Genomic DNA, 25701 nt, shown 5'->3' with positions numbered 1-25701 from the left:
TGTTCATCTTTCTTAGCCCTTTTACACTTGTTTAACTTTGTTGTAAGAATAATAACTAAAATATTGATTATAGCTGCTTTAATTTAATTTTGCCAGTAGAACCAAAACATTTACCAGAATTAGAGTTCAATTTTGATGACAAGCTATTTTCAGTAATATCTAGCCTACGTAATACAATTTTACAGTGCAGCTTCCCGAGTCTTCATTTGTGTGTGTGTGTGTGTGTGTGTGCTCGCTTTTCTGCATGTCCACATGTCTTCTGGGTCCAGTTTCCTTCCCTCTAATATTTCCAAGAATCTTTTCAGTAATAATGACCTTTTCAGGGAATCATTAATAATACCAGCTGGGACCCGGCCTCGCTCTGCATGAGTCTTCATTCAGCAGCACTTCACTGCACCATCTGACCAGCTGCCCCCTGCTGCAAAACCAGCTCCAAGTTTTAAGCTCCAATATTACATTTTTACCTGTTTGTCTGTAAACTCCATCTGAGTGTTTGTGAGTTTGTGGAAATGATGCGTGTGTGTGTTTCAGCTTCTACGGCTGAGTTCACTGACCTGGTGTCAGTGTAACCCTGCCTGCTGCTCTCGGCCTAAATCCTCCTCCATTGATGCATTCAAAGAATCTTCTGAGACATCTGTGCAATCTGCTGAGTCAAAAGTTGTTTTTCTATGTTGGTAATCTCAACATTAATGAAGGATGTCTGACTAACGATGATGACTAATCATATGACACAAAGAAACGATTTTAAGTCCTGGTCGAGAAAATCAGCTGCAAACAGCTGTCCCTAAAATCTCCCTTCAGCATCATATAGAGTTACAATAATAAGCAATATTGCAATGAGAGTGCAATAACATAATGAGCCTGGGAAGAAGAAAAATCATTCTCTTTCATGAGCTGTTCTCTGATCAGATGCTGTTCTCTCATACACAGGCTCAGTCGTCTTCCTCATCACTGATTTCCCCATCTCTGACAACACTGCCTCAAGAAGCTGCTAAATGGATGCAGGTATCACAAAACTCAATTTACACTTGGACTTCTTCCCATTTTCTCCAGCAGAAAATCTAGACCACTAGACTGTAGCTGTGACATTATATCGTCCATATCCAGATGCAGGAGTGTACCTGTACGTGTCAAACTATATTTCAAAATAAGAATTTGTTAGCAGATGGAAAAACAACCAGTGATGATAAATGACCAGTTGTGTCTGTGTTGGGTTCACATCTTTACTGAGTCACAGTTCCAACACGTTTCACCAGCAAACGACAGAAGAAGAAACAAACGGGGAGAAAAAAAAAAACTATAAATCACAAAAACAGAATTTGCAAAAACTTTTTGCCATTGACAAATGATTGTAGTTGTACTGACAGACAAACAGAGAGGACAGTGAAGAGGTGTCCTATATGATACAGACAAACAAACAGCACCTGCCCCCCCCCCCTGACTTCCTTTGACACAGTCCACAGGCAGCTCTGAAAAATAAGCAGGTTTCTCTTTCCTCTTGCTCCCCCATGTGTTCATGAACAGGCGGTGCATGATACATTCATGACCAAGACACACACACATACACACACAGACACACACTTAGCAGCAACAAACAGCAGAGATAAAGGGACAAGAGATTAGCAAGTGCAGGAAGAAGAGAGACAAACAGCTTGCCCTCAAAATAATCACTTTTCACTCTCCCACTCTGATTTTGAGGCTCTTGGAGCGTTTCAGTACAATCACCGATTCATATTTTATGCTTCTCTTGTGTTGCCAGGCGGGGCGAACAGCAGGATCCATCATCTCATCTTCCATTTGTTACATAATCTGGATTATCTTCCGTCATCATCACGACTTCCTCCTCCTCTAAAAGCCACTCCAGATAGTCTAGAGGTCAGCAGATCCGTGGCACTGTGTGGATGTGTGCGACACACGATCAGACTCGGCTGATCCCCCCCCAACCCTCCCCCCCCCCGTTCACACACACACTCGGCCCCGCCAGTCCTTCATCCCGTCACAGACACAGACAGACACACACAGAGAGACAGAGGACAGAGTGCGACAGTCCTCGCCTCCCGTCGCCATTGAGTCCAGCTCTGTCTTTTGCGGGACAGAGAGTCAGCCTGTGTTTCTTAAGTCTCCTCTCAGAGTCTGAGGCTGGCAGTGGGCAGCTAATAACCCTATGACCCCTGACCCCTGACCCTAGCAGAGGTCAGAGACATAGTCAAAATCCTTGAAGTAGTCCTGCTCCTTGCGGGACAGGGTGCGACGCTCGCGGGGCGGCGTGAGGGCAGGAGCCTCGGCCGTGAACTCCGTGTCGAAGTTGCTGACGTCTTCGTCTCCTTCGATCATCGGGACAAAGGGAGGCGGGACATTCCTCTGAAGGAGAGCCTCCCAGTCCATTCCCTACAAGACATATTAGGTTTTAAGCTTTAACATCAAGTTCTTCCATCATAAACATTACAAACAGGAATAATGAGAAGAGCTTTAAAACTCTGACTCACCCTGAAGAAAGGCTGTTTCTTGACCTCTTCAGCATCCTTCTCTCCAGAGCCCAGACGTCTTTCAGGGTTCCTTCTCAACAACTAAAAAACAACAACATCACTGATATGAGTGTGGGGTCATATACACAGCTTCAATTTGTATTTTTCGGACATATCCAGTAGAAAATAAAGGAACATCAGGTTTAAAGGGATAGTTCAACATTTTGGCAAATTCGCCAATTGCCATAATGCACATTCACCACGCTATGAGATAATAACGGAACGTTACGAGTCAGAGTTGTTTTCGAGGTAAATTCATACAGAACCTGTCGAGGGCAGTTTTTCGGCAAGCAGTCTCTGCATTTGCCTCGAAAACAACTCCATCTCGTAACGTTCCGTTATTATCTCATAGCGTGGTGAATGTGCAGGTCACAACTTGTCCACCAGAGTGTTTTGGAGTTGTTGGATTGTGTATTTGATGAGTTTGATGAGGGAAACCAAGAAATCCCATTAGAGTCCGTAGCGTAGCTCTGAGCAGCTCACGGCTCTGCTCCGCCATTCTAAAAATAGCTTGCACCGACAATTAAAAGTAACGAACCTACTCCTACGATTATGGCAATGGGCCAATTTGCCAACATGTTGAACTATCCCTTTAAGTTAGCCAGGAGCAGAAGGCGATTCTCACCCGTCTCATGATGCCGATGGCCTCGGTGGAGAGGAAGCGAGGGTATCGTACTTCATCGTTCACAATGCTGTCGAAAACCTCCTCCTCATCATCACCAGGGAACGGAGACTGAGAGAAACAGACAGACACACATTATTATATATCACTGCATTATAGTCTGTCCAGCCTGCATAAATTGAAACACATGTAAAATATAAAACACGGTATAATAATTAGTGTCTGATTTAAGGTGAGCTCGGAGAAATTCTCCTCTTTCAGCAGACGAATGTGAAAACAGACTTCGAGTGTCAAATTCTGCACATTCATCATTCTGCACTGTGGAGCTCAAACCTCCAAGTAACAACAAGCAAAACACATTTTTGAGTGGAGTGGGGTTTTAATGATATATGTCAAATATTACAACTCTTTTGCAAATATGTATCACCCCCCTTCTGACACAGGTGGAGACAGAGTGCTGCTTGTTACTGTCAGACACCACCTGGAGCTCAAACTGAGTCTGTGCCCGAACCGAGACCAGACCATCAAGGCCAGTCCACGTCCCTCCTCGCCAGTTCAAGTAGCTCAAACTCTCTGAACTCTGTTCGTTGTAAAATCTGGACCAAAACTTGATCACCACTCAATCTGAGAAGAACATGAACAGTGAATGACCTACGACCTGTAGATTATTGAGAATGATTAAACCTTGACATAGTGTGTCTATTTTAACCAGTACTGAATTTCTGGTCATGTGAGGTCCATACACAACGGAGAGACGAGACAACAGACAACACAGGAGGGGATGTTAAACTGTTCATATGTGTTGAGACTGTTTATTATAAATGGGTTGAGATATAAAATGGCGTGAACAAAAAAAAGTGAGTCAGCACTTTTCAGGACTATTTCATTTTTATAACATTAACCACTATCATAAGATGCACGACTTGCACGTCTATGTTATGTTATGTTGACAGACTGTCTCTGACCAGTTGAATTCTTAGTGCCAATGTGTCTGTAATTAGGATTCCTATCAAGTTAGTAAGGCTGTTTCCTTAAATGCAAGTGCTGATTGTGCTTCTTGGCCTTGATCTGGTTTGTTGGTTACACTCCAACTCAAGCATTCAAGATGCATTTAATCTAATATTAACGACTGTATTTAAATTTCTAACTCTTGTATCCTCACCTCTCCAACCAACATCTCGTAGACCAGTACTCCGAGCCCCCACCAGTCGACTGCTCTGGTGTACGATGTGTCTGTCAGCACCTCTGGGGCCAGGAACTCGGGGGTCCCACAGAAGGTACTAGTCCTGTCCCCAAATCCCATGCCTTAGAGTGAGAGAGAGAGGTTGTTTAAGACATGCATTATGCAAATATAAAGGTCTTTTCCTCCTCTGACGTTGCACAAGGCCAATTTACCTGATGAATAATGGACACTCACCTTCTTTACAGAGCCCAAAGTCTGCTATCTTCACAAAACCCTCTGTGTCCAGCAGCAGGTTGTCCAGTTTTAGATCCCTGATAAGGAACAGAGTGGGATCAACTCCAGGTGTAGGGTGTTGGGATAAGTGAGGGAGTGTGTGTTGGAGAAGAGGCAGCTACTCACCGATACACAATCTTATGGTCATGAAGGAACTGCAGCCCCAAGACCACACAGGCCGAGTAGAACCTGTCAGACACACGGTGAACGGACGAGAAGTGAACACACACACACACACAACTACGCATTTATACCTGATGCATTGATGGACATAGACAGTAAAGCAAACACATTAAGTCTCTTGTCTGTAACAGACACACACAGCGGAACTCACACAGCGCGTGGCTCAGAGAAGACGTCAGCGTGTATGTGCATCATGAGGTCTCCTCCTGCCGTGTACTCCATGACAAAACACACATGTTCTGGTGTCTGGAAACACGCAAACAGGTTGACCAGGAAGGGGTGGTGGGAGCCGTTGACGGTCTCAAAGATCCGCTTCTCACACATCAGACTGCGGACGGACAGAGGAGGGGGCGGGGTTTGCAAGCGAGACAGTAATTACTGAACAGTACCAGGTGTAATTATGAGGTGAATGAACTCGTGTTGTGCAGCAGAGACTTCGGTCGAGGTCGCCGTGTTCTGTGTCGTCAAGTACAGTTACCTCTCCACTTCATCCCGCGCTACGATGTCCCCCTTCTTCAGGGCTTTGATGGCGTAAAGGCTTCCTGTACTCTTGTACTCAGACAGCAGCACCTGGAGAGTCCAGTGAAAGCTTCATTAATCACTTTGCTATTTACAGTAATAAAATACAAATGTTTAAAGGGTAAGGGTGGAAAACATTTCCAAAAAATAGAACACATTAGTCCATCTTTCACCTGTGTGTAGCTGTCATTTACAACTCTATTTAGTCCTGTTCTATAAAAATAGTCATAAACGTTTGGTTTCATTTTAAAGAAGGCTCAGCAAGTTCCCAAAAAAGCTGGGCATTGTAAAAAGAAATAAGAAATAATACAGTAATGGACAGACATAACAAATAAATACTTTACAAAGACAACACATGAAAAATGAAAAATTCATATCCGAAAAGGAGTGGGAAGAAGTGAAACTTATTTACTCCCACCCCTTATTCATAAATGAATTATCAAGCTTCCTTGTCATTATAACCTATACAATAAATTAATTTAGCTGGATTTATTCTAATATATTATCACTAATCTCTATCTCTCTTATCTCTAATATATAGACATATACATAAAGAAGTGCTTTAAATAATAAAGGGATAGAATTACAGTAGCCTATTTCCATCTGGTGTGATGTCCAAGTTAAAGATTATTTGTATTAAGTATTTCATTTCATTTTGATTTATTCCATTCATGGTATACATACTACACATGGTTGCACATATTTACATAATGTACACATAGTCACCATAAATGAAAAGGAGCAGGATGAAGAAAAACATATAGTACCTGCTCCTCTCTATTGTTATAATTGCATTGGCTTACTATCAACACCAATATTATACTCTATTTCAAAAAATTAAAGATGATGAAACATATAATAATAACAAGAAAACAAACAAGCAAAATAGCAGTGGACACCACTCGTCTATGTTTTCTTTTTTTCCCTTTCTTTGTTGTAGGCGCTTATCTTTTCTTTTTTAAACATTTTCTTAAATTGAGATATATTTATACAACTTTTTAGTTCCTTGCTTTGTGAATGCCATCGTTTTACACCTGCAGCATATCCAGCAGACAATAGCTTTAAAGCTGTACAGAAAAGAAAACTGAATTTGAGCCCACTCTGGGTTATAAAATTAGTGTAATAACTCATCTATCAGACGATGTAGGACAAACTTTGTGCAAAATTCTATTTTTGAGTAAATCCGGGATGAAAGTGTGGTTTTTTTTTCCGCATCGGATAATGCAGGCGCACAGATTATACGTCAGCCTGTACACGATTCATCAGCCACTGATATTGGATCCGTCATCCGTCATTCAAACGTCTGAGACACGCACACACACACGGAGCTTGGTCTCGCCCCAAGCTTTGAATATCCCGCCCGCTCGATAACGACCAATCAAATTCGTTTTCCTTACTCGGGTAAAGTCGTGTTGCAGCTCGTGACAACTCGGCGCGACAAACAGGACAAACGGCCATTTCTGTACACCTTTAAGTGTCCTTTTAGCTCCATTGTTGCTACAAGATGCTACAACCCTTGTTTTTCTGGAGAACCAGATGATATCTCTCTGTGAGTTCATCGGTACAAGCCCTTCAATTCACATTAGTCCTTTGATCTCATTGCATAAAAATATAACTAGGACAGTTTTAGTACTTGAACCTTTAAAGGGACAACGAGGAGTTTCTATTCGGTTATAAAAAAGTCTCACGTTAATGTGGATGAATCTCCGCTACCCACACTTGTTAATGGGCCCATTTTCGATAAATATATCGTTCTGTCTCTATCGTTATTTTGTTATTATTAGTGGTGGCGGAAATGCTGGTCGAGCCGACCAGCATTTCCTTCGTGGCGAGTCATGAGAATAACGCCGCCAAATCACCGTTTATGGTCGGAACTACGGTGGTATGTGAACCTCTTTGAACCTCTGACTTTAATTATTGATGAATGAAAACATGAGTCCGTCTTGCGCCCGGTCAAAGAAATGTCCGGTGCGCGCGGAGGCTCATAAATGTAGTGTGAAAACGCTTCGCTTTTCCAAAACTCCTCGTTGTCCCTTTAAGTTAACAACATAGGGGTTTAGTCTGTCTAGTATCTAGTATGAGTACCTTTCCGAAGTGGCCCCTGCCGAGCACCGCTATCAGCTTGAAGTCCTGCAGGCAGAGGGGGCCTCTGCTGGGTCTGAGATACAGATTATAGGCAGATTACAGATGATGCATGCAAAATGACATATGCTCAACAACATCAGAAAAACATACATCCCATATACCAAATATCCGTAGCACGAATGCAGCGTTTATTCTGTGTTTCAGCCACTGTTTCTTGACATATGCTCTAATCCACAGTAATGATGAGTTGGCTTCACCGTCGGGTGTTAAAAAAAGAAGTTACAACACCAGATTGTGTGTGGGGGTGTGATTCTGGTGTCAAGCTGTGTTGACCATATTGCAAAAAGATACGCTCAGGTATGGTTCCTATGTGTATATACGTGTGTGTGTGTGACAGAGAGAGAGAGAGAGAGAGAGAGAGAGAGAGAGAGAGAAAGAGAGAGAGAGAGAGAGAGAGGTCTTGTGTGTTTCTGCACCTGCGTAAAGAGTTCTGGGACAGCGATCTCGTTGGCTGCTCATGAACAGGGTGAACACCCGCTGTGGACGGGGGCTCGATGACCGGCGTCTGTTCCTGTGAAACACCACAGGGACGAAGAGGAAGGAGACGGAGGAGGAAGTGGGGACACCAGTGACATAGAGGGAACACGCCAACAACAGAGCGACGGAGAAAGAGGAGAGACGAGGACAAAATGATTGCTAACATCTGTGACGACCTTCGGTAAAAGCAGACAAACAGACATTTATTGAAGCTCATCATGTGCGGCTGCCAGAGCCCCCGCTGGCCCACAGCCTCGCTCCTCCCCTCTTCCTGTCCTCTCCACTCCTTCCTCACTGCTAATTAGTTCTCTAAAAAACATCAGAGTAATTAATCCCATAATACTTCAACCCCGTTGAACACACCATCTGCCACGGGCCCTCTCTCTGTGCTGGTCTAATTCTGTGTCTGTCTGTGTCTCCGGTCCCTAAAATTCAAATGTACTTTATTGGCAGGACCATAATTAAACAGTGCACTGCCAAAGGATGTCGCACAAGGCGTGCCAAGTAAGGGATAATGTACAGTTCGGAGGTTGTTATGGAGAAATAAACCCCGACAGGTTGTATGGAACCCCGACGCGAAGCGGAGGGGTTTCATACAACATGAAGGGGTTTATTTCTCCATAACAACCGACCAACTGTACATTATCCCGCTTATTACACGGTTTACGAGTGAAATAATTAATTTGAAACATAATGTTGATCAAAATACGACTTTCATCGATTTAAAATTGCATTTAGCGAATCTGCAAGACGTACCGGTCACTTCCGCTGTTTTGCCGAGCCTCCTCCCGTTCGTGCATTTGAAGCCTTTGATAATCAATCAGTGGATCGATGGATTACCATACACGTGTTAAGATGTGTGTATTGTGTGTAGTCGTATCTGTCATAAACAAGAGATTAACTTTACTGTTTACGGGGTGCGTTTGTGTCGCGGAGCCGCGGTGCCAGCTGCACCGAGAGGAGAGGAGAGCTGACACCGGGTCAGAGGTTCTGATCAGCAGGTTTGGTTTCCAGCAGCATGTGGAAGGAGCCTCCACTCTACTTGTAACAGGTTACAAGTCGTTTATCTAACATCACTATTAGTCCGAAGCTGTTTAATGACGGTAAAAATGAAATATAAGGTAAATATCCTGCATAGTTTCTCTTTTCTGTGCTGCGCTGATCAGAGCGGCATCCCTAGCAACGGTCTGTTATACTTGACGACGGTCATTATTCAGAAATAACAGACCGCAGAACGCAGCTCTGGACCAATCAGAGAGCAGCATTCAATAGAGCCGTGTAATAATGTAAATATAATGATTCATAATAAGAAAAAAATATATTTGTCAGATTTCCAGAACTTTCAATATTGTTTTGTGGTGAAAATGAAGCAACCTTTATTAATGGATGTAGAAGGAAACTAAATGGTTGATTTAATTTTAACAGGCTTTCTCTCACACAGTTTGATGTCATGTTGAAATAGAAGCAGTGTCTGAAATCAAATGTTTGTGAGCAATAACAGATACGTAAGGGATAATGTATAGTTCGGAGGTTGTTATGGAGAAATAAACCCCGACAGGTTGTATGGAACCCCGACGCGAAGCGGAGGGGTTTCATACAACATGAAGGGGTTTATTTCTCCATAACAACCGACCAACTATACATTATCCCGCTTATTACACGGTTTACGAGTGAAATAATTAATTTGAAACATAATTCTGATCAAAATACGACTTTCATTGATTTAAAATTGCATAATTTAGCGAATCTGCAAGACCGGTCACTTCCGCTGTTTTGCCGAGCCTCCTCCCGTTCGTGCATGTGAAGCCTTTGATAATCAATCAGTGGATCGATAGATTACCATACACGTGTTACGGTGTGTGTATTGTGTGTAGTCGTATCTGTCATAAACAAGAGATTAACTTTACTGTTTACGGGGTGCGTTTGTGTCGCGGAGCCGCGGTGCCACCGAGATGAGAGGAGACAGAGAGCTGTGACACCGGGTCAGAGGCTCTGATCAGCAGGTCTGGTTTCCAGCCACGATGTGGAAGGAGCCTCCACTCTCCTTGTAACAAGTTACAAGTCATTTATCTAACATCGCTATTAGTCCGAAGCTGTTTAATGACGGTAAAAATGAAACACAATGTAAATATCCTGCATAGTTTCTCTTTTCTGTGCTGCGCTGATCAGAGCGCCGTCCCTAGCAACGGTCTGTTATACTTGACGACGGTCATTATTCAGAAATAACGGACCGCAGAACGCAGCGCTGGACCAATCAGAGAGCAGCATTCAATAGAGCCGTGTAATAAAAACTGATAATGGATTAAAAACTACCAGCAGCTGTATAGAATTAAAGTTGGCGTCTTTATTTTTTTTTGTTTTTTTAAACTTAACTGGAGATTTTAAACTATGAAAACCCACTTTTTGGAATTGCAGAGATCTGGTAGATTTCAAAAAAGCACAAATAATGTATGAGGCCAGACCACATTATGGCCCTCATGTATCAAATGTTGTTGAAAATAAAAGAGTCAGTTTAATATGAGACGAGATTTGAGAGCAGTGTGAATGTGCAACAAACAGCTGTCTCTTGATTTCCTCCTCTTTCTCAGTCTAGAGTACTTCCTCTCCTCTCTGCCATGTTATCGCCCTCTGCAGATTGTGGTCTTCACACTGGGAAACTAACACGGATTTGGCCTTGATCAAATTAAAGCTGCCCTCCATCCAATTATGTCTCATTAAAGCTGTCTCCCTGAGTTTTCAGTTCTGCGTTTCTCTGATTTTCTGTCCTCTTCTTTCGCCCCCTGTCTTCGATTTCACCTCTGTGGCCTATGACTGCAGCACTGTTCCCAAGCCAAAGGCTGCAGGTAGGAACGGAGCAAAGTAGTAACACGATAGTGTAAAGATTCCCATCTTTCCCCTGTCTGAAAATCCTCTGTCTGCTTCCCTTCCTCTTTGGCCTTCGTCCCTCTCTTCCCGTCTCACTCACCAAAGGAGCGGGTGAGTCCACCACATCCCTCCTGATCTCAGGCTTAGGAGGAGAGTCGCTGTCCATACTCAGCTTCTCCACTGAGATTTCTCTGCAATGCAAACGTTTTTGATTTTAGGTTACAAAGGAACGACAAATTTATTCAAAACTGTGGAGGAAAATGATCAAGTGGTGTGCATAAATCCACGCTATTGTGGATTTAAAAGTTACAGCAACAAATATTTTTCAGTATAAAACGGTGCCTAAATGAATGATCTTAAAAACTATTCAAATTCAAAAACTGCACAGTAAAATACACACAGTAGGTTACGTACCCTGTGCTGTGTGTGAGTGTGTTGCTTGTGAAGCTGGGTGTATAGGCAGGTGTGTTGCTTCCACTGGGGATGGCGTTTCTCAGCAGGCGGACCCAGGTAGCGATGTCCACGTTCATCTGACGAGCGCGCAGGAAGGCCTTACCTGAGACACACACATAGTGGATAAGTTAAACACATTAAAGGTCAGACATTACAATGACCAATCATCTCTGTCTGAGTGAATCCATTCATGCAAACAGCAGCAGCACCTGATGAAGTCCTCCTAGCTTTAATGAGGGGAGACAGCTGAACCGTTGCATGACCTGGGTTTGTTTTTGCTGTGATGTTTATAATCCCAGTTCCAGAGAGAACCAGAAGCCATTAACACTTTATCTGAACGGAGCAGGCATTAAGCATGGCGTGCAGGATGCCAGTTTGTTGTTCAAGTAAGTTAAGTGGTTTCTATTTTATCTGTATTCACAAGTGTGGTCTTTCATTTTGAAAGCTTTATTTCTTCACTTCACTTTCAGATTTTGTAAAAAACCCTGCTCTCTCTCTCTCTCTCTGCTCGAGCACAAGCTCACTCAGCTGCTCGACCTGTTTGCCTGCACTCGGAACGACTGTGTTTTGTTCTGTGGTTCAGCTCATGTCCTTCCCCTCGCACTCTGGCTGCTTCTGTGCACTTCCTTTTCTGTGCTCAGATTTTTGAGAAATGACCCAGCATGGCACGAAGTCAACTATTGAAATCATCACTGCCTCATTGCCAGTCAGTTCTCTTAACAGGATCCATTATATTGTATTGTATTGTATTGTATTATATTGTATTGTATTATAGTTATCGTCTGTCATCATATTTAACTGCAGTATGTTGGGGGTGTGGAAGGTGGACTCTCAGTTCGCCAAACCCTAATTGCTCCATGAGAAGAAACCAGAGTAAAACTTATTCCAAATCAAATATGTAAATCCACTGTGGTGATTCCTAAGAGGAGTAACTGAACAACAACAACAACATATCTGCACCATGGGTATATACTGTACATCCATGATGACATGCCTGGCTTTCAAGTGTTGATTACTCCTCATTATGCAAATATTAGGGAACAAACAATAGAATGGAAATTTTGTCTCTCTGTTATCTGATATGATAACTACTACTATCTGTTAACAGCACTATTTAACTAGTAACACGTTGATAAAGTAGGAAACAAGGTAATTTCTATAATCTTAAACTTTTTTTTTTTTTTTTTTTTTTACAAAAACATAATCTGTGAGGTCAGACATTTCTGTAAAAAAGGTTCTTAAAGGGATAGTTCAACATTTTTGGCAAATTGCCCATTGCCATAATCCCTATAGTCTTAGCAGTAGGTTCGTTACCTTTAATTGTCAGTGCAAGCTGTTTTAAGAACGGCGGAGCAGAGCTGCGAGCTGCCCAGAGCTACACTACGGAGGCTAACGGGATTTCTTGGTTTCCCTCATCCAACTCATCAAATACACAATCCAACAACTCCAAAACACTCTCGTGGACAAGTTGTGACCTACACATTCACCACGCTATGAGATAATAACGGAACGTTATGAGACGATTATTCCAATCTCAGTTAAAGCTACAGTGAGATCCCTGGATGCATATTTGGCTGCTCATAATTTCTCTTGATTTGTTAAAAGGGTGTAGAAGAGTAATGTGTTCAGCTACATACAGCTTCAAGTCATGTATGAGTTAAAGGACCTCACTGTCTGGATCTGTTGATTTTTATTGGAAAACTATGTATTATTGGATGCCTCCTATGACCTTTGATGTCACAACTTGGAAAGACTGAAAAATAAGATGCAAGATGTGGTGAGGCTCTCCTGACACGACCTATCGTCACTCATGAATTAATCCTGGTTGATGCAACGTCAGAGCTGAGAGAGCAGCCGGTCAATATAGCAGATGCCCTGAGCTGTGCATCCTGGTTAGCTATCAGGCGGAAAACAAGCAATAAGTCCACAAATTAATAATAATAAATGTTGTGTATTACACTTTCACTTTTACTCTGCAGGGGTGAGAGCAACACACTGGTAAGTGGACAGAAGAGGCTGAAACTGAACCAACAACCCTCTGATTAATGAGCCATCAACTCAATCTCTTCAGTTCCATCTACTCACACATTGATCTGTTTCTCTCTCTTGACTAACTGAAGTGTTGATCCTCTCCAACAGAGCACCTACTATTGTGTAGAAGCCTAGTGATTCCCATTCTACTTTCGACTGGTCTTTGGTTAAAACTCATTGTGTCATTCATTTGATTTAAAATGACTCTAATATCTGAAGGCTCATCACTTTTAGCTCTTCAGTCATCTAGCCTACTACATTTACAGTGAAAAAATTCTGAGTTTGATACCTGAGCCTGGGGCCTTTCTGTGATAAGTTAGTGTATTCCCCCTGTGCATGCATACAGTATGTTCTCTCCAGTGCCCTGTCCAGAGCCCCCTCCCACCATTGCCCTGTGTCAGCTGGGACTGGCTCCAGCCGCCCGAGACTGATAAGTGGAGTGTAGCTAATGAATGAATGGATGAATGAATGAGATCAGCAGATCAGCAAAACTATGAGAGACTCCGGGCGAGGAAACGATTTCAGAAGTCAATTAAAAAACCATGAACTGCCTTTCCTTGAATCAGAATTCAGGTTTTGAGGTTTTCTTTCCCTGACAGAAAGCCGTCCTCTATATTTCAATCGGTGGCTTTGTGTTTGTGTGTTTGTGTGTGTGTGTGTGTCCACCTGAACATACCGTGTTGCTTAGAGAAGACTTTCTTCTGCCTCTGGAGTCGTCGACCTCTCTCTATTACTGGGTTAAAGAAGGTCACCTGAAACAAAAAGTACATACAGTTTACTTACATACATATACAGGCCCTTCCCATCTTATATGACTGCTCCTGTCCTATGTGTGTGCGACTAATGTTTTGTGTGTGATTGTGACTGTGATTATTGATTTTTAAGGCATGTAAATATTAAACTATGTATATATTGTTTAGTATTGACACTGTATATATATACATATATATGTTCATCTGTTTTTTATTTTATATAGGGGGTTATATTACAGTATTATAATAATATTTGTTTTTGTGGAATGGAGCACTGTAACAAGATTACTAAAGTATGTTGATTCTGATTTTCTGTGGCTGTGTGTGTCCGGTACCTCGGCCAGCAGCAGCCCCTGTGGCTCCAGTTCCAGCTGGACTCTGTGTCTCTGGTTGTCCAGGAACTCCTCCAGCTTCAGGTACTTCAGAGCGCACAGGGATCGGTAATCTCTCCAGTACACTGCTATCTCCATCTCTCGGGACTAATCACACAAAACACAACAGAAATGTAACATGAACACTCTTTCACTCATCCAGAAACAAACTTTTAGACTAGACAGACTAAAGTTCGAAGTCTGTGGTTCTGCCTCTGGAATACAATTACAGAACCAGGCTCCAAGCTAGAGACACTCCTCTGGCTAAAAGAAAACTCTGTGTCAAGGGCTTATTGTTGCTGGCTTTTATCTTTAAATAATTATAATAATAACAGGATTAACATTTGTTGTGCATTTACTTATTTACATAAACTTAGTGCATAATCATCAGCTCATTTACATTTTTTCTCAGTTTTCCCACAGTTTAAACTCTCTCTAAATGTAAAGCACTGCAGGTCTGCTGTATCTTACCCTCTCCAGTTCAACAGTAAAGGTCTGATCCCAGGCCTGCTCTCCACCTGTTTTCCATACCGTCTGACCCACAACTGTGTTCTCCAGCTTCAGCACAGCGCTCACCTCCGCTGTAAAACATAAACACAGGCAGGACTGTTAACAATGCACAATATAAAATATATAACAGAAAATATATACTATATTATACACTGATGACAACAAATGTTAATATTTTTGAGGGATGTCTAAAACAAGATGAGGCACACTCACTGGAGAGCTCATCAGTCTTGCCGGGGATCTTAAGGCTCATGCTGCTGGTGCTGCGGCTGTAGAGGCCACTCAGTTTGAAGGAGGAACGTCCGTCTCCCAGAGAGTGAGAGGGAAGAACCACCGGCGTACCCCTGCTCCGCCCTGGGATGACCTCCAGCAGCCCGACACAGCCCAAAAGACGCACCTGTAGAGTACCTGGGCAGAGGATAGGAGTCAAATTAAATACCTCCACATTTACAGACAAACTTACTGGTTACTGGTTACTCGTTCTTCAGTGCCCCTATAGAACAAGGGTACATGAAATGAACAATCAGCTGGCCTGGTTAAGCGTCAAAAGCAGATTGCATTGTTCTCTGGCTTGTTTTGTAAAAAATGTCACAATAACAAAAAACCCAGTAATTTTTTATAATAAATTAGTGTTTTTTTCTGAAAGTCATGACTATTCTACTCGGCAGTCTTCAGAAGGTCCTGTTGCCCCCATGTAGAACAAATGCAAAACAAAAAACTGTTCATTACAGAGCGATGGCTGCATGGAATGCTCTGCCGAGATTTTTGATGCGAGAAGGTAGTGCTGCCTCTTTTAAACAGGGACTAAAGATGTATTTGTTTTTACAAGAGGGAGTGACTCTCTGACCATTTGAGACAGTTGCATGTCACAAACAACGCATGATTTCTGTTTCTTTGTACTTTAAGAACAGTTTGTAAATGAGATGTGAGCTTTTTTTTATGTTTTGTGTTGCTGTTGTCCATTGTATGAATGATGATGATCTATGTTGAATGTTCTGTGTTAAATTCTGAAACAGAAATGTTTGTAAGATGTTTTGACCCCAGGAAGAATAGCTGCTGTCTTGTACAGCAGCTAATGGGGATCTAATAAAACAAACAAACTGTGGTCAAAGATAAAAGATAGTAGTACTGCTGGTGGTACTGTTAGTACTGTTTCTACCTGTGAGAGGTGAGGGTTTGATCAGGGTGCTGTACTGGTTGTGGACATAGGGGGTGCTGTGACGGGAGCTGAAAGCCGAGGACGACGCCAGCACCAGCTCCTCCTTGATGAGGCAGGCCTTGGGGTGATCCTCGGGGAGCTCCAGCAGCCTCTGCTCCAGAGAGCAGCGCAGCAGGTCCAGACGCTGGGACGACTCGCTCAGACCACACTGAGCCTGCAGAGCACACAGAGAAGAAGATCGAGTCTCTTTTTGGGAAAGGAGTGTCAACAGTATCACAAACAGGAATTAGTGAATTATATGCACATGGCAAAACTATGTGAGACAGTATAACTAAAGAAATATCAATAATATCAGTAATGTAAACATGTACAAAAGAAAAGTCACCACTTGGATTTAACTAAACTAATAGGTAAGAGCCTCCCATTGAATAATTACTGTATGGATGATTATGTTTCAGCTGGCAACAACTTATCTAACCCTAACTGCAGTCTCATTTCTTAAACGACCATGTTGGAAGAGACACATCCTGTGGTCGTGGAAAAGAGGTTAATCTGTTTCAGAAGGGTCAAATTATTGGCATCAAGCATCTAAGGAGATTTCTGAGACTACTAAAATTGTGTTAAAACTGTCCAATGCAATATTAAAAACTGGAAGGATAGTGGATTGGCCACCACAGAGTCCAGACCTTAACCATATTGAGAATCTTTGGGATGTGCTGGAGGAGAGGTCCAACTCACAGATCATCAATACAAGATCTTGGCGAAAAATTAATGCAACTCTGGACAGAAATAAATGTTGTGACATTGCAGAAGCTGATTGAAACGATGCCACAGCAAATGCATGCCGTAATCAAAGCTAAAGGATGTCCAATGAAATATTAGAGTATGTGACTTTTTGTTTTGGACGGGACAGTTGTTTAACTTAGCATCAAGACTGAAGAGAGGGCACTTCTGTCCAAAAATAATAGAATCTGCACCTGTAAAACTGTGAAATGACTACCTACCTTACAATCACAATTACAGTTTAAAATGTGGAGTACTATCTTTTTGGTGAGTGTCAACAGTGCTGTGAGTATCACTGATGCTCCAGTGGGAAAACTGACTGAACTCATCAGGGCTCTTCTTTAAACATTTTCAAGGACCCAGCACAGCACAGTCTGAGACACGGATCAGTGTTAATAACTTTAACAACACAAAGAATCGCTAGGATGAGAATGAGCAGACTGTGAGAGAGGGTTGACTGAGTGGTCTTTTCTAAATGATGCCGTCTTTGCAGTGACTACAGACTGTACAGACTATGTGGTGGTTTATGGTGCTCAGCCTATCCATGGGAATCCTGTATTATGTTGTAAACCGTGTTATCTCTCCTCCGTTCACTGACCTCAGCCATGGCCTTCTTGTCTTGGACCTTTCCTGCCCCCAGCAGCCTCAGCATGTTCTTGGCTCCCTCGGCCATGGCGTGCTCCACCCGGTAGTGATGCCACAGCTCCTCCACACGTAGCTCCACCCCACACATGTCTGGCTTACCTGGTGCACAGTGTCGACTTTAGTACATAACATATAAACAACAGTAACACACAAAGAAGATACAGTGAGGTTTGTAGCTCATTGTGTATTCAAGTCTTTTTTTTTACTATATTTTTGGGGCTTTTTGCCTTTAATTGACAGGATGGTTGAGAGAGACAGGAAATGGGGAGGCAGAGAGAGGGGGAATGACATGCAGCAAAGGGCCACACACGTGTATGTGTGTGTATGTGGGGGTGTACAGTCAAATACACCAGCAAATAATGGAAATGACTCTTATTTAGTTCTGTTTTGGTTTCCTCCTCCAGCTCCTCCTTAACTGTTCAATGCAACACTGTCTTCAGCAGGTAGTAAGATAAGATATACAGATGCACCGACTAACTGTCAGTTTGCAGCTGTAGTGGCTGAAAATGATGCTAATGAGAGTTAACCAAAACAATGAAGTTGTGATTTGTAAAAATGAATTACTGAACAAACAAAAGCTGTGGCATTCACGTTAATATATATACAGATTAAAGCAGCTGGATGAAGAGGGCATGTGGAGAAAATGAAGGAGAATGGAGAGAAAACTGACTCCTGTGAGAGCCATGTGTTGAAATCAGTCAGCTTGTTGTCCTTTCCTTTCCCACTGCTGCTCTTTCTGCTGCTCTGAGCTTTGTTTTCCCTCCCTGCTTATTCCCTCTTTCATCTCTGACTCCTTCCTTCCCTCCACTTCGCTCTGTCGTCATCTCTGACTCGGTCCATTCAGTCTTACTCCCTTCCTGACTCCCTGCGTGTGACCGGCCCCCTCTCTAACCTATGGTAAATGAGGCATGGCTTTTAGTTGTTGGGCAACATCAAGGGGATGCAGGAACATCAATAAGGCTCTAACCTGGGAGAGCGAGAGGAGGGTTGTAATGGTGTGTGTGTGTGTGTGTGTGTGTGTGTGTGTGTGTGTGTGTGTGTGTGTGAGCTGAGAGACTGTATACTGTTAAGTTCTAAAGTAAGAATTGATCCACCGGCATCATAAAATATGCAGTGAGTATAAGCTGAAAGAGTGGCAGGTGGGATGAAAGAGGAAGAGGGAAAAAAACAAGGGAATGATGGGTACTTTGGTTCTCCTCTGACTGCTCTGTGGCCTGCATGGCCTTTCGGATCTGCATGCGGATGATGTCGATCTTGGTCTTGCTGTCCTGCAGCATCTGTTGAGCTGACTGGAGAAGCTTCTTGTCCTGTGGAGGTGAAATAGAAAACAAGAAAGATCAGAGAGAGACCAAGCGTTACAGAGTCTACAGTGTGGTGAAGCCAGTGCAGTAAATAAGAGTTGTGTTGAGTACCTTGCTGCCGCCGTTGACATAGATTGGAATCATGTTTTCTGCTCCCTGTTTGACCTTCAGCTCAATGTTTAGCTGCCTTTCCAAAGCTGCGATGCGGTGCTGATTGGCCGACGTCCGACTGACCGACCCTGGAGACTGAGGGGTATCTGGACAAGGGAAGACATGGGAGGGTAAGAAAACATTTTTTCACTCTCTCTCCCTCTCTCAATAATACTTAACTATGTGTTGCCAACTTCTCTGGTATACCACTTTATGTCCTGAGTTCCCCTTGCACACAAACTCTCCTGCATCTCCATTTTGTATAAAATCATTAAATGGTTTCCAAATTTCCTCGTAAACATCTAGTTTGTTTAGTGTTTGGACCACACCGTAATGCATTGTAAATAAAGGAAGTGTCCATTTGTCTTTTGCTCTATTGCAGATAATGCTTATCGAATTAAACATAATCCACATCTTTTCCGGTAATAACAATGACTGTGTTTGAAGTACAACTCTTTTTTAACTACAAGAGGTAGGCTAATATATGAAAATCACTTTCTCTTTTGCTGATTCATTGATCTAGCGCCAGCATAAGGGTGTTGTAGGGTATCATATGAAAAAACACAGGGTGGATTGCTGAGGAATTCAGTGCAGTGTTTTATGCCCACACTAAACACCTGCAAAACTAATGACATTCCTGTGAGTCTCAGCTGGACCTTGTGTATTCTTCTAATTAGAAAATGTTAGCATGCTAACAAGCTAAACCAAAACGCGACACCTGCTAAATATCAGCAGCATCTTAGCATTGTTACTGTCAGCGTGTTAGCAGGTGAGAATTTCACCTGACCTCAGAGATGTGCGTTTAGATTCTTGGTTTTTAAACACACTCTTTATTAAGACAGTCCCTGTAAACTGCAAAGCCACAATGTGTTAATGTTAGTATAGATCAACTGGAATTTATTACTCATCTAAGTTTTTTTTCCCAGCGAACTGAAACTAACGCCTGCAGAGACGGCTGCACATAAATTAAAAAACATCATACATACTCTGCAAATTGGTCATCACTAATGTTAAAAGTGCTTGTGATGTGCAGTGATGAGATAAAACATGCAGATCGACTGGTTTGATCTTTTGGTGTAAACCATGAATAAATAATGGTGTCATAAATATGTTCTAACTGCTTCAAAGAGCGCACAGTGGCACGGTCGCTCGTGAACCACTTCTCCTTGGATACTCTACCTTTGTTGTCATCAGGGCCTTTGACCACAATGTGGGCGTCGAGCTCCTGCAGCTGAGCGTGGAGGGACTCCAGCTTACGCTTGGAGCTGCGGATCTGCGAGTCCACCTGCTGGGCATTCCTCTTGTCGGTGGTAGCCCTGCGCAGATTCTCCGCTCCCTCCTTGATCTTCAGCTCCTTGCGGATCTCCCGGCGGATCCTCTCTCGGTGCTCGTCCAGGCGCTGCTGCACACTTGAGTCTGAGAAGTCAGAGTTTTGGTCCAGACCGAGCTGCTGGAGTACTGACAGCCCACCTGGGTCACTCTGAAGGAGAGAGAGAGAGGCGGGGGGGGGTTAAGACCAAAGCCAAAAAAGGAGAGGGAGGTAGTGGTGGTATATCAGAGAAGGTATCAAAGGACATGTTGTAATATATGAGGAAATTAGTACAAACTATATTTAGCCTACTGCGCATTTGGGGGATTTTCAATTTGAGCTCAAAGAGAAACTGATTGTAAAGTCGACATCTCCAGCCGACAGCTGCTGGACTGTATTACAGACAACAGACAAAGCTGGTAACAGTCATCCAGACCGAGTGAAGCACCGTGGGATGAAAGGAGGTGAAAACAGCAACTCTGTGAGTGAACTGAAAACATGTGAAACCTGCCGATCGAGCTCAGGCTGCGAGGCAGCAACCCAGCAGAGGCTGCGCTTAAATGTGTAAAGAGCTGAGTGCTCACATCAGCTCTCCTACTGATCAACACTAATCAGATTACAGCAGATTAGAACAGCATTAATACAGACGAAAATCAATCAGGGTCTCGTCTGCCTCTGGATGGGTCACAAGAAAATGTACACACGTCGACTGTATATGTTTCTGTGTCCAAAAATGTAACACAGATATGTGCAAAAATACACACACAAAGCTGTGCAACTGGTGCTGCATGCAGCGTGATTTTTGAAGTAAAACCTGATTATTCACAATTAAAGGTCCAGTGAGTAAACTGGGGGTAAAATATCTAGCGTCCAGATTCTAGTTGGCAGCGCTCACTCACTCGCACTCACCCCTCCCGTCGGCCTCCGAGGACAAAAAACCTTGTTTACCACAACTGGGACAACTGGGACTATTTCAGGAGCATGGAGCAATGAGGTGAAGATCTAAAGCATTTTACGATATGTCTGTCTGCTGTCCTTCCACCTACTTCTTCGTTGGTTTATGCATGCATTCTCTGGCTGGCTGGATTTTCCATTCAAACGTGGCGGCACAATATGGCGACACTCTCTAAAGGAAGACCCTTGCTATAAAATGAGAATTATAAGGCTACTAAAAACCAAATGGATTTTATTTTATAGCGATTATACACTTATACAAATGTATTTATGGGTAGTATATTCAGATGTTGCCAATAAACCTGGCCAATTATTACACACTGGACCTTTAATGCCTCTGGTTTAAACAGAAAACAGAGCTTCCATGCTTCCATTAAAAGAAGAAGTGGAGAAAAAAAAGAGAAGATACACAAGTCAGTGACACAATATTGTGATTGCAAAACAAATAAAACAAGATGAGAAATTTAATTTCATAAGCTTATTCTTTTCTTTTTTCTTTTTATTGTGGTAGCAGCCCTTTGTTGTTCCTTTCCAATGTTACCTTTGTTAGCCTGGTTAGCTGTTGTCGTTGCACCATGTGTGACTTAAGCACTACCTACCTCGTGACACGTTACCCAATGTTGTGGTTTGAATCACATAGAAACATACAAATGGCTGAGGTCAGAGAATTACTCATGGGTTTTGATAGTCTGCTCCTTTGTCATCAACACAACTGGAGCCATAAAACTGACACAGCTAACACTAGCTAAACCCCTTTCCTTTATATGACGTGGGGGGAAAAACCAACACTGACTGTGTGGAGGAGATCTATGACTCAGCAGGTGCTGATATACAGTGGCCTAGGATAAACAAAAAGTTAATCTAGTTAGAATCAATGCTAACTTTAGCAGGTTTGTCAAACTAGCTTCAACTCAATAGGTCCTTGCAAATGTTGAAAAGTTGTTGCAAAGCGACAGATGTCTTAAACCACTGACCAGGCAAAACTTGTTGACAAAGGTGAACGGTAGCTATAAAGACCTATGACACCCTCCACCACTGACTGAGACAGTGCAACATTCACAGTTTGATTCGTGGCCCTGGAAACTTTGTTGCATGTACCACCTTCTCTTGCTGCTTTTGTTTCTTTGCTCTTTTTCCACTGTTTTGTGTAAACTGTCAAAGGCAAAAATTATCTTCCATTAAACATTTAAAATGAATTGCTCCATTGAAAAACTACAAAAGTTACAAAGAAATGACCCTGAATAATATTCACATTAACCTTATCTCCTGAGAGCAATGAGAGTTTCCTCATGTTCCTTCTAACCCGGGTACAAGGCTCTCATGCACTGGGGGGTTTAACGCAAGACTGGGGACAAAATAATGTGAACACCAGCACAACCACAACCACACTACAGGTCCTTATAGTCACCATCTTCGACACAGTCTAACTGCTCATTTAAGGCTTTACAACAGAATACTGAATCTTTCAGTGCATTTAGTAGTTGTTTATGTCAATGTCTCCAGCACATGTACTTTTTTACATTACCATATAATCTTCATAAACGTATAGAGCCTGGAGGTGTCACCATGCATTCATTTGATGTTGTGATATTAGATTTCCTCAGATCATATGCACACACACACACTCGGAGGACTTGCCCCCCCCTCCCCCCCTCGAGTATAATGACGGGGTGCTCAGGGCCCTTTCACTGCACCGTGCAGCCAGCCATCCAGCTTAGCAGATCTGATTACAACTTCTTAGGTCTCTGTGTCCATCCAGCTACATGCAGGCTGGGGCTACAGCTCCGCTCTCATTAAAGCCATAATCCATCTGCAGCACAATACAGTACAACAGTCAGGCAGGGCCCGAGCAGCCAACCAAACCACATGGAAACAGGCCCAGTGCTTGCAGGATTTTAACTGCTGCTTTAATGCAATGTTATGTCATTGCACAACTCTGAGGCAATCTAATTGAACATGTTTCTCAAACTGGTACTAGAACAAGGTCATAAAGAGGAATAACACTGCAGAAATATGTTATTGTAAAGTTTTGAGAAACTCTGACAACTTCTTTCACTTTTTGAAAGATGTCAACAGAGGTAGACATCGCTGACTGTGACATGAACATGTACACATTTCTTGATATGAGCTGAGAGGTTTCTCAGTATGAGCAGCCGCAGCAGCAGCAGCAGCAGCAGCAGAGGCTAGAGCCATTCAAGGCAGAAGAGAGAGCAGAGGCAGCAGCACACCATGAACGACAGGAAGGGAGAGTTTGTACCGTGACGCACTCCTGCTCCACACAATACAACTTAATCCCTAGGTGTTTTACAACAAAGAACCTCTGGAGCGAGGTGTAAGACAGCTCGCACAGCGGGGCAGAATCACAACAGCACACAGGAATGAAAACTCGCAAGTGCTTTTGCTGTCAGATAGGAGATGTTTTTACAGGAAGCGAACGAGGAAGCCGACAGAAAAGAGAAGGGCCACAGTAATGGATTGAAAAAGAAACACGGCGGCCATGTTGAGGCCTGCTGACTGCAGTTGCCTACCGAAGACTCTGTGTCAGTCTGCTCAGTGGGTACCAGGGAATCAGGGGGTTGATCCCCTGGCAGGTCCTCCGGTACGTCCTCACTGGCCATGTTTGGCCTCCCTCTGGCTTCACTCCCTGGCCCCCTCCTCCCTTCTGTCCCCTGTCACACACACACACACGAGCTATCACACACTGACAGCAGTGCCAATCAGGCAACACCAAGTGCTATTCCTGCCTCCTCAAAATCCAGGATGTCCTTCCCGCCAGGAATCAAAAGCCAGGCTAAATCCGGAGCGAGTGAACGAAGCGGAGGAGAGGAAGAGAGAACGGCATACACTGAGCCCCACCTCGCTGCTTCCTGTTCTGCTCTTTGCCAGATAGAGACTGGGGCGTCATGCACTTTGTACGCACACACACACACACACACACACACATTCGGGTGGTTTTGTAAGTGAGAGAGCTCGCAGCCACTCTGCTTCCTGCTACTGGGTTTCCAGTGCTGAGAGACAGGCTGTTGTGATATACTGTGGTCATATTAAAGTGAGTGTCAGACCATAAATATCACTTGGTGTATGTCCGTGGATGTACAACATGTACATATATGTATAAATATATATATATACACTGTATATATAAATACATATGCAGTGCTATTTCTCTTTTTTTATCTGTAGGTCTGTGTTTGCTTGTAAATGAGAAGTGGTGAAAAAGTAAACCACTGAGAGAAGAGGTCAAAGGGCACAACAATACCACTGTGAAGCACAAGATGGATCCTCTACTGGAGGGGACTTGACATCCACAGGAGTTGTATCATAATGAGGTGACCGAGACAGAAACTCTTCAAAAATAAATAACTTAATTAAAAAGGGATTAAATGATTTTTGAAAAACAAAACATGCAGCATCTGTGCACTGAGTTCTGTGAAGCCCCCTGGATGTCGCACCGTACCATATGGTCGTGAACTCGCTCGCTGTGTGCGGGTCGATTGGAAGAAACAACCACATTTTTTAACAAGCTGGCATAAAATCTAAATCTGGACAAAAAGAAAAACAGGACCGCAAGCTGAGTCGTCACCTCTGGGACACAAACCAGCACTGACTGATCCTAGACACCTCAGCCTTGCTCTGGTGGCTACAGACTGTCCTCTTCCTGTCAGTGAGACCCTCACACGGCCATGGCTTTATCTGACTCTCAGCAGTGCAGGGGTCACTGACCCTCCGAGCCCTCACTGTGTGGCAGATGGCCCTCTCTGGCTCCCTATCGGTATCTGTCGTAATACACACACTTGTAAGGAAAGGAAACGTGCTCATAGACAGAGAAGGTGACAAACACACACACATGCGCAAACAAACAAATTAAAAAAAGCCTCCAAAACATGTCTAGTTCTCCTCTACTCACGCTACAGGGGAATAGGAAGTAAAATAACATGAAGTTAGGCCAATATTATGCAAAATACAGGCAGTTGCTCTTGCTCGATATCATTTTGATAAAACACATGGACGCTCTGTGTGCCATACTGTATCTGTGGGCACTGGGCAGGTAATAAAATATTTCCTTACCGAGCAACTGTGACACTGAAAAGTTCCCGTGTGATGTGGGCCGGCGGCTGCAGAGCTAGCAGCCCCCATGCATCCATACTGTCTGTCACCTGCAAGGATACGGTCACGCTCTCATTTACAGCTGAAATCTTAAAACCTCAAAGTTTAACACAAGCTGCAGTGGTGCCTGTAGTAGTAGTAGCAAACTGCCTCGTTCATTGCGCCTGTGAAATAGATACAGTTACTAAAAACGGTGCTGACCACAGTATCAGGAACTAACAACACATCGGTTTATAGATACCAGCTCTTAAAGTTACAGTCTCAACCTGTTCTCCAGGTTTAAACTACAGTAACTAACCCACTGCACATGTGTACAGCTAATATCTCCTTTTAGCCCCTTTGATTACCTTATTCCACACACCGCCCAACAGTATCATCAACATC

The 25701-nt window shown here is 43.1% G+C and overlaps 1 protein-coding gene across 2 annotated transcripts; it reads right to left on the bottom strand.

Moving 5' to 3' along the window:
• Window positions 1–1980: 1980 nt before the first annotated feature.
• pkn1b (protein kinase N1b) lies at window positions 1981–25490 on the bottom strand. 2 transcript variants are annotated; one of them, XM_083978164.1, is made up of 22 exons: window positions 25279–25490; window positions 20127–20427; window positions 18909–19054; window positions 18683–18803; window positions 17450–17595; window positions 16069–16282; window positions 15123–15317; window positions 14871–14980; window positions 14364–14507; window positions 13953–14028; window positions 11207–11348; window positions 10893–10983; window positions 7867–7961; window positions 7391–7463; window positions 5265–5356; window positions 4938–5114; window positions 4730–4792; window positions 4565–4641; window positions 4310–4452; window positions 3151–3258; window positions 2487–2567; window positions 1981–2388 (listed from the first exon to the last, which is right to left on the bottom strand). In XM_083978164.1, the coding sequence occupies exons 1-22, from the start codon at window positions 25345–25347 to the stop codon at window positions 2185–2187; spliced, it is 2868 nt and encodes a 955-aa protein (XP_083834290.1). In that variant the 5' UTR covers window positions 25348–25490; the 3' UTR covers window positions 1981–2184. The 2 variants fall into 2 exon arrangements, with proteins under 2 accessions (XP_083834290.1, XP_083834289.1); XM_083978163.1 differs by lacking the exon at window positions 25279–25490 and adding an exon at window positions 23739–24077.
• Between the last annotated feature and the right edge of the window lie 211 nt (window positions 25491–25701).

The sequence above is a fragment of the Trachurus trachurus genome (assembly GCF_905171665.1).
Source record: "Trachurus trachurus genome assembly, chromosome: 8".
Classification (NCBI taxonomy): domain Eukaryota; kingdom Metazoa; phylum Chordata; class Actinopteri; order Carangiformes; family Carangidae; genus Trachurus; species Trachurus trachurus.
The sequence above is the reverse complement of the archived record's forward strand: the minus strand, read 5'-3'. Positions and strand labels throughout refer to the sequence as shown.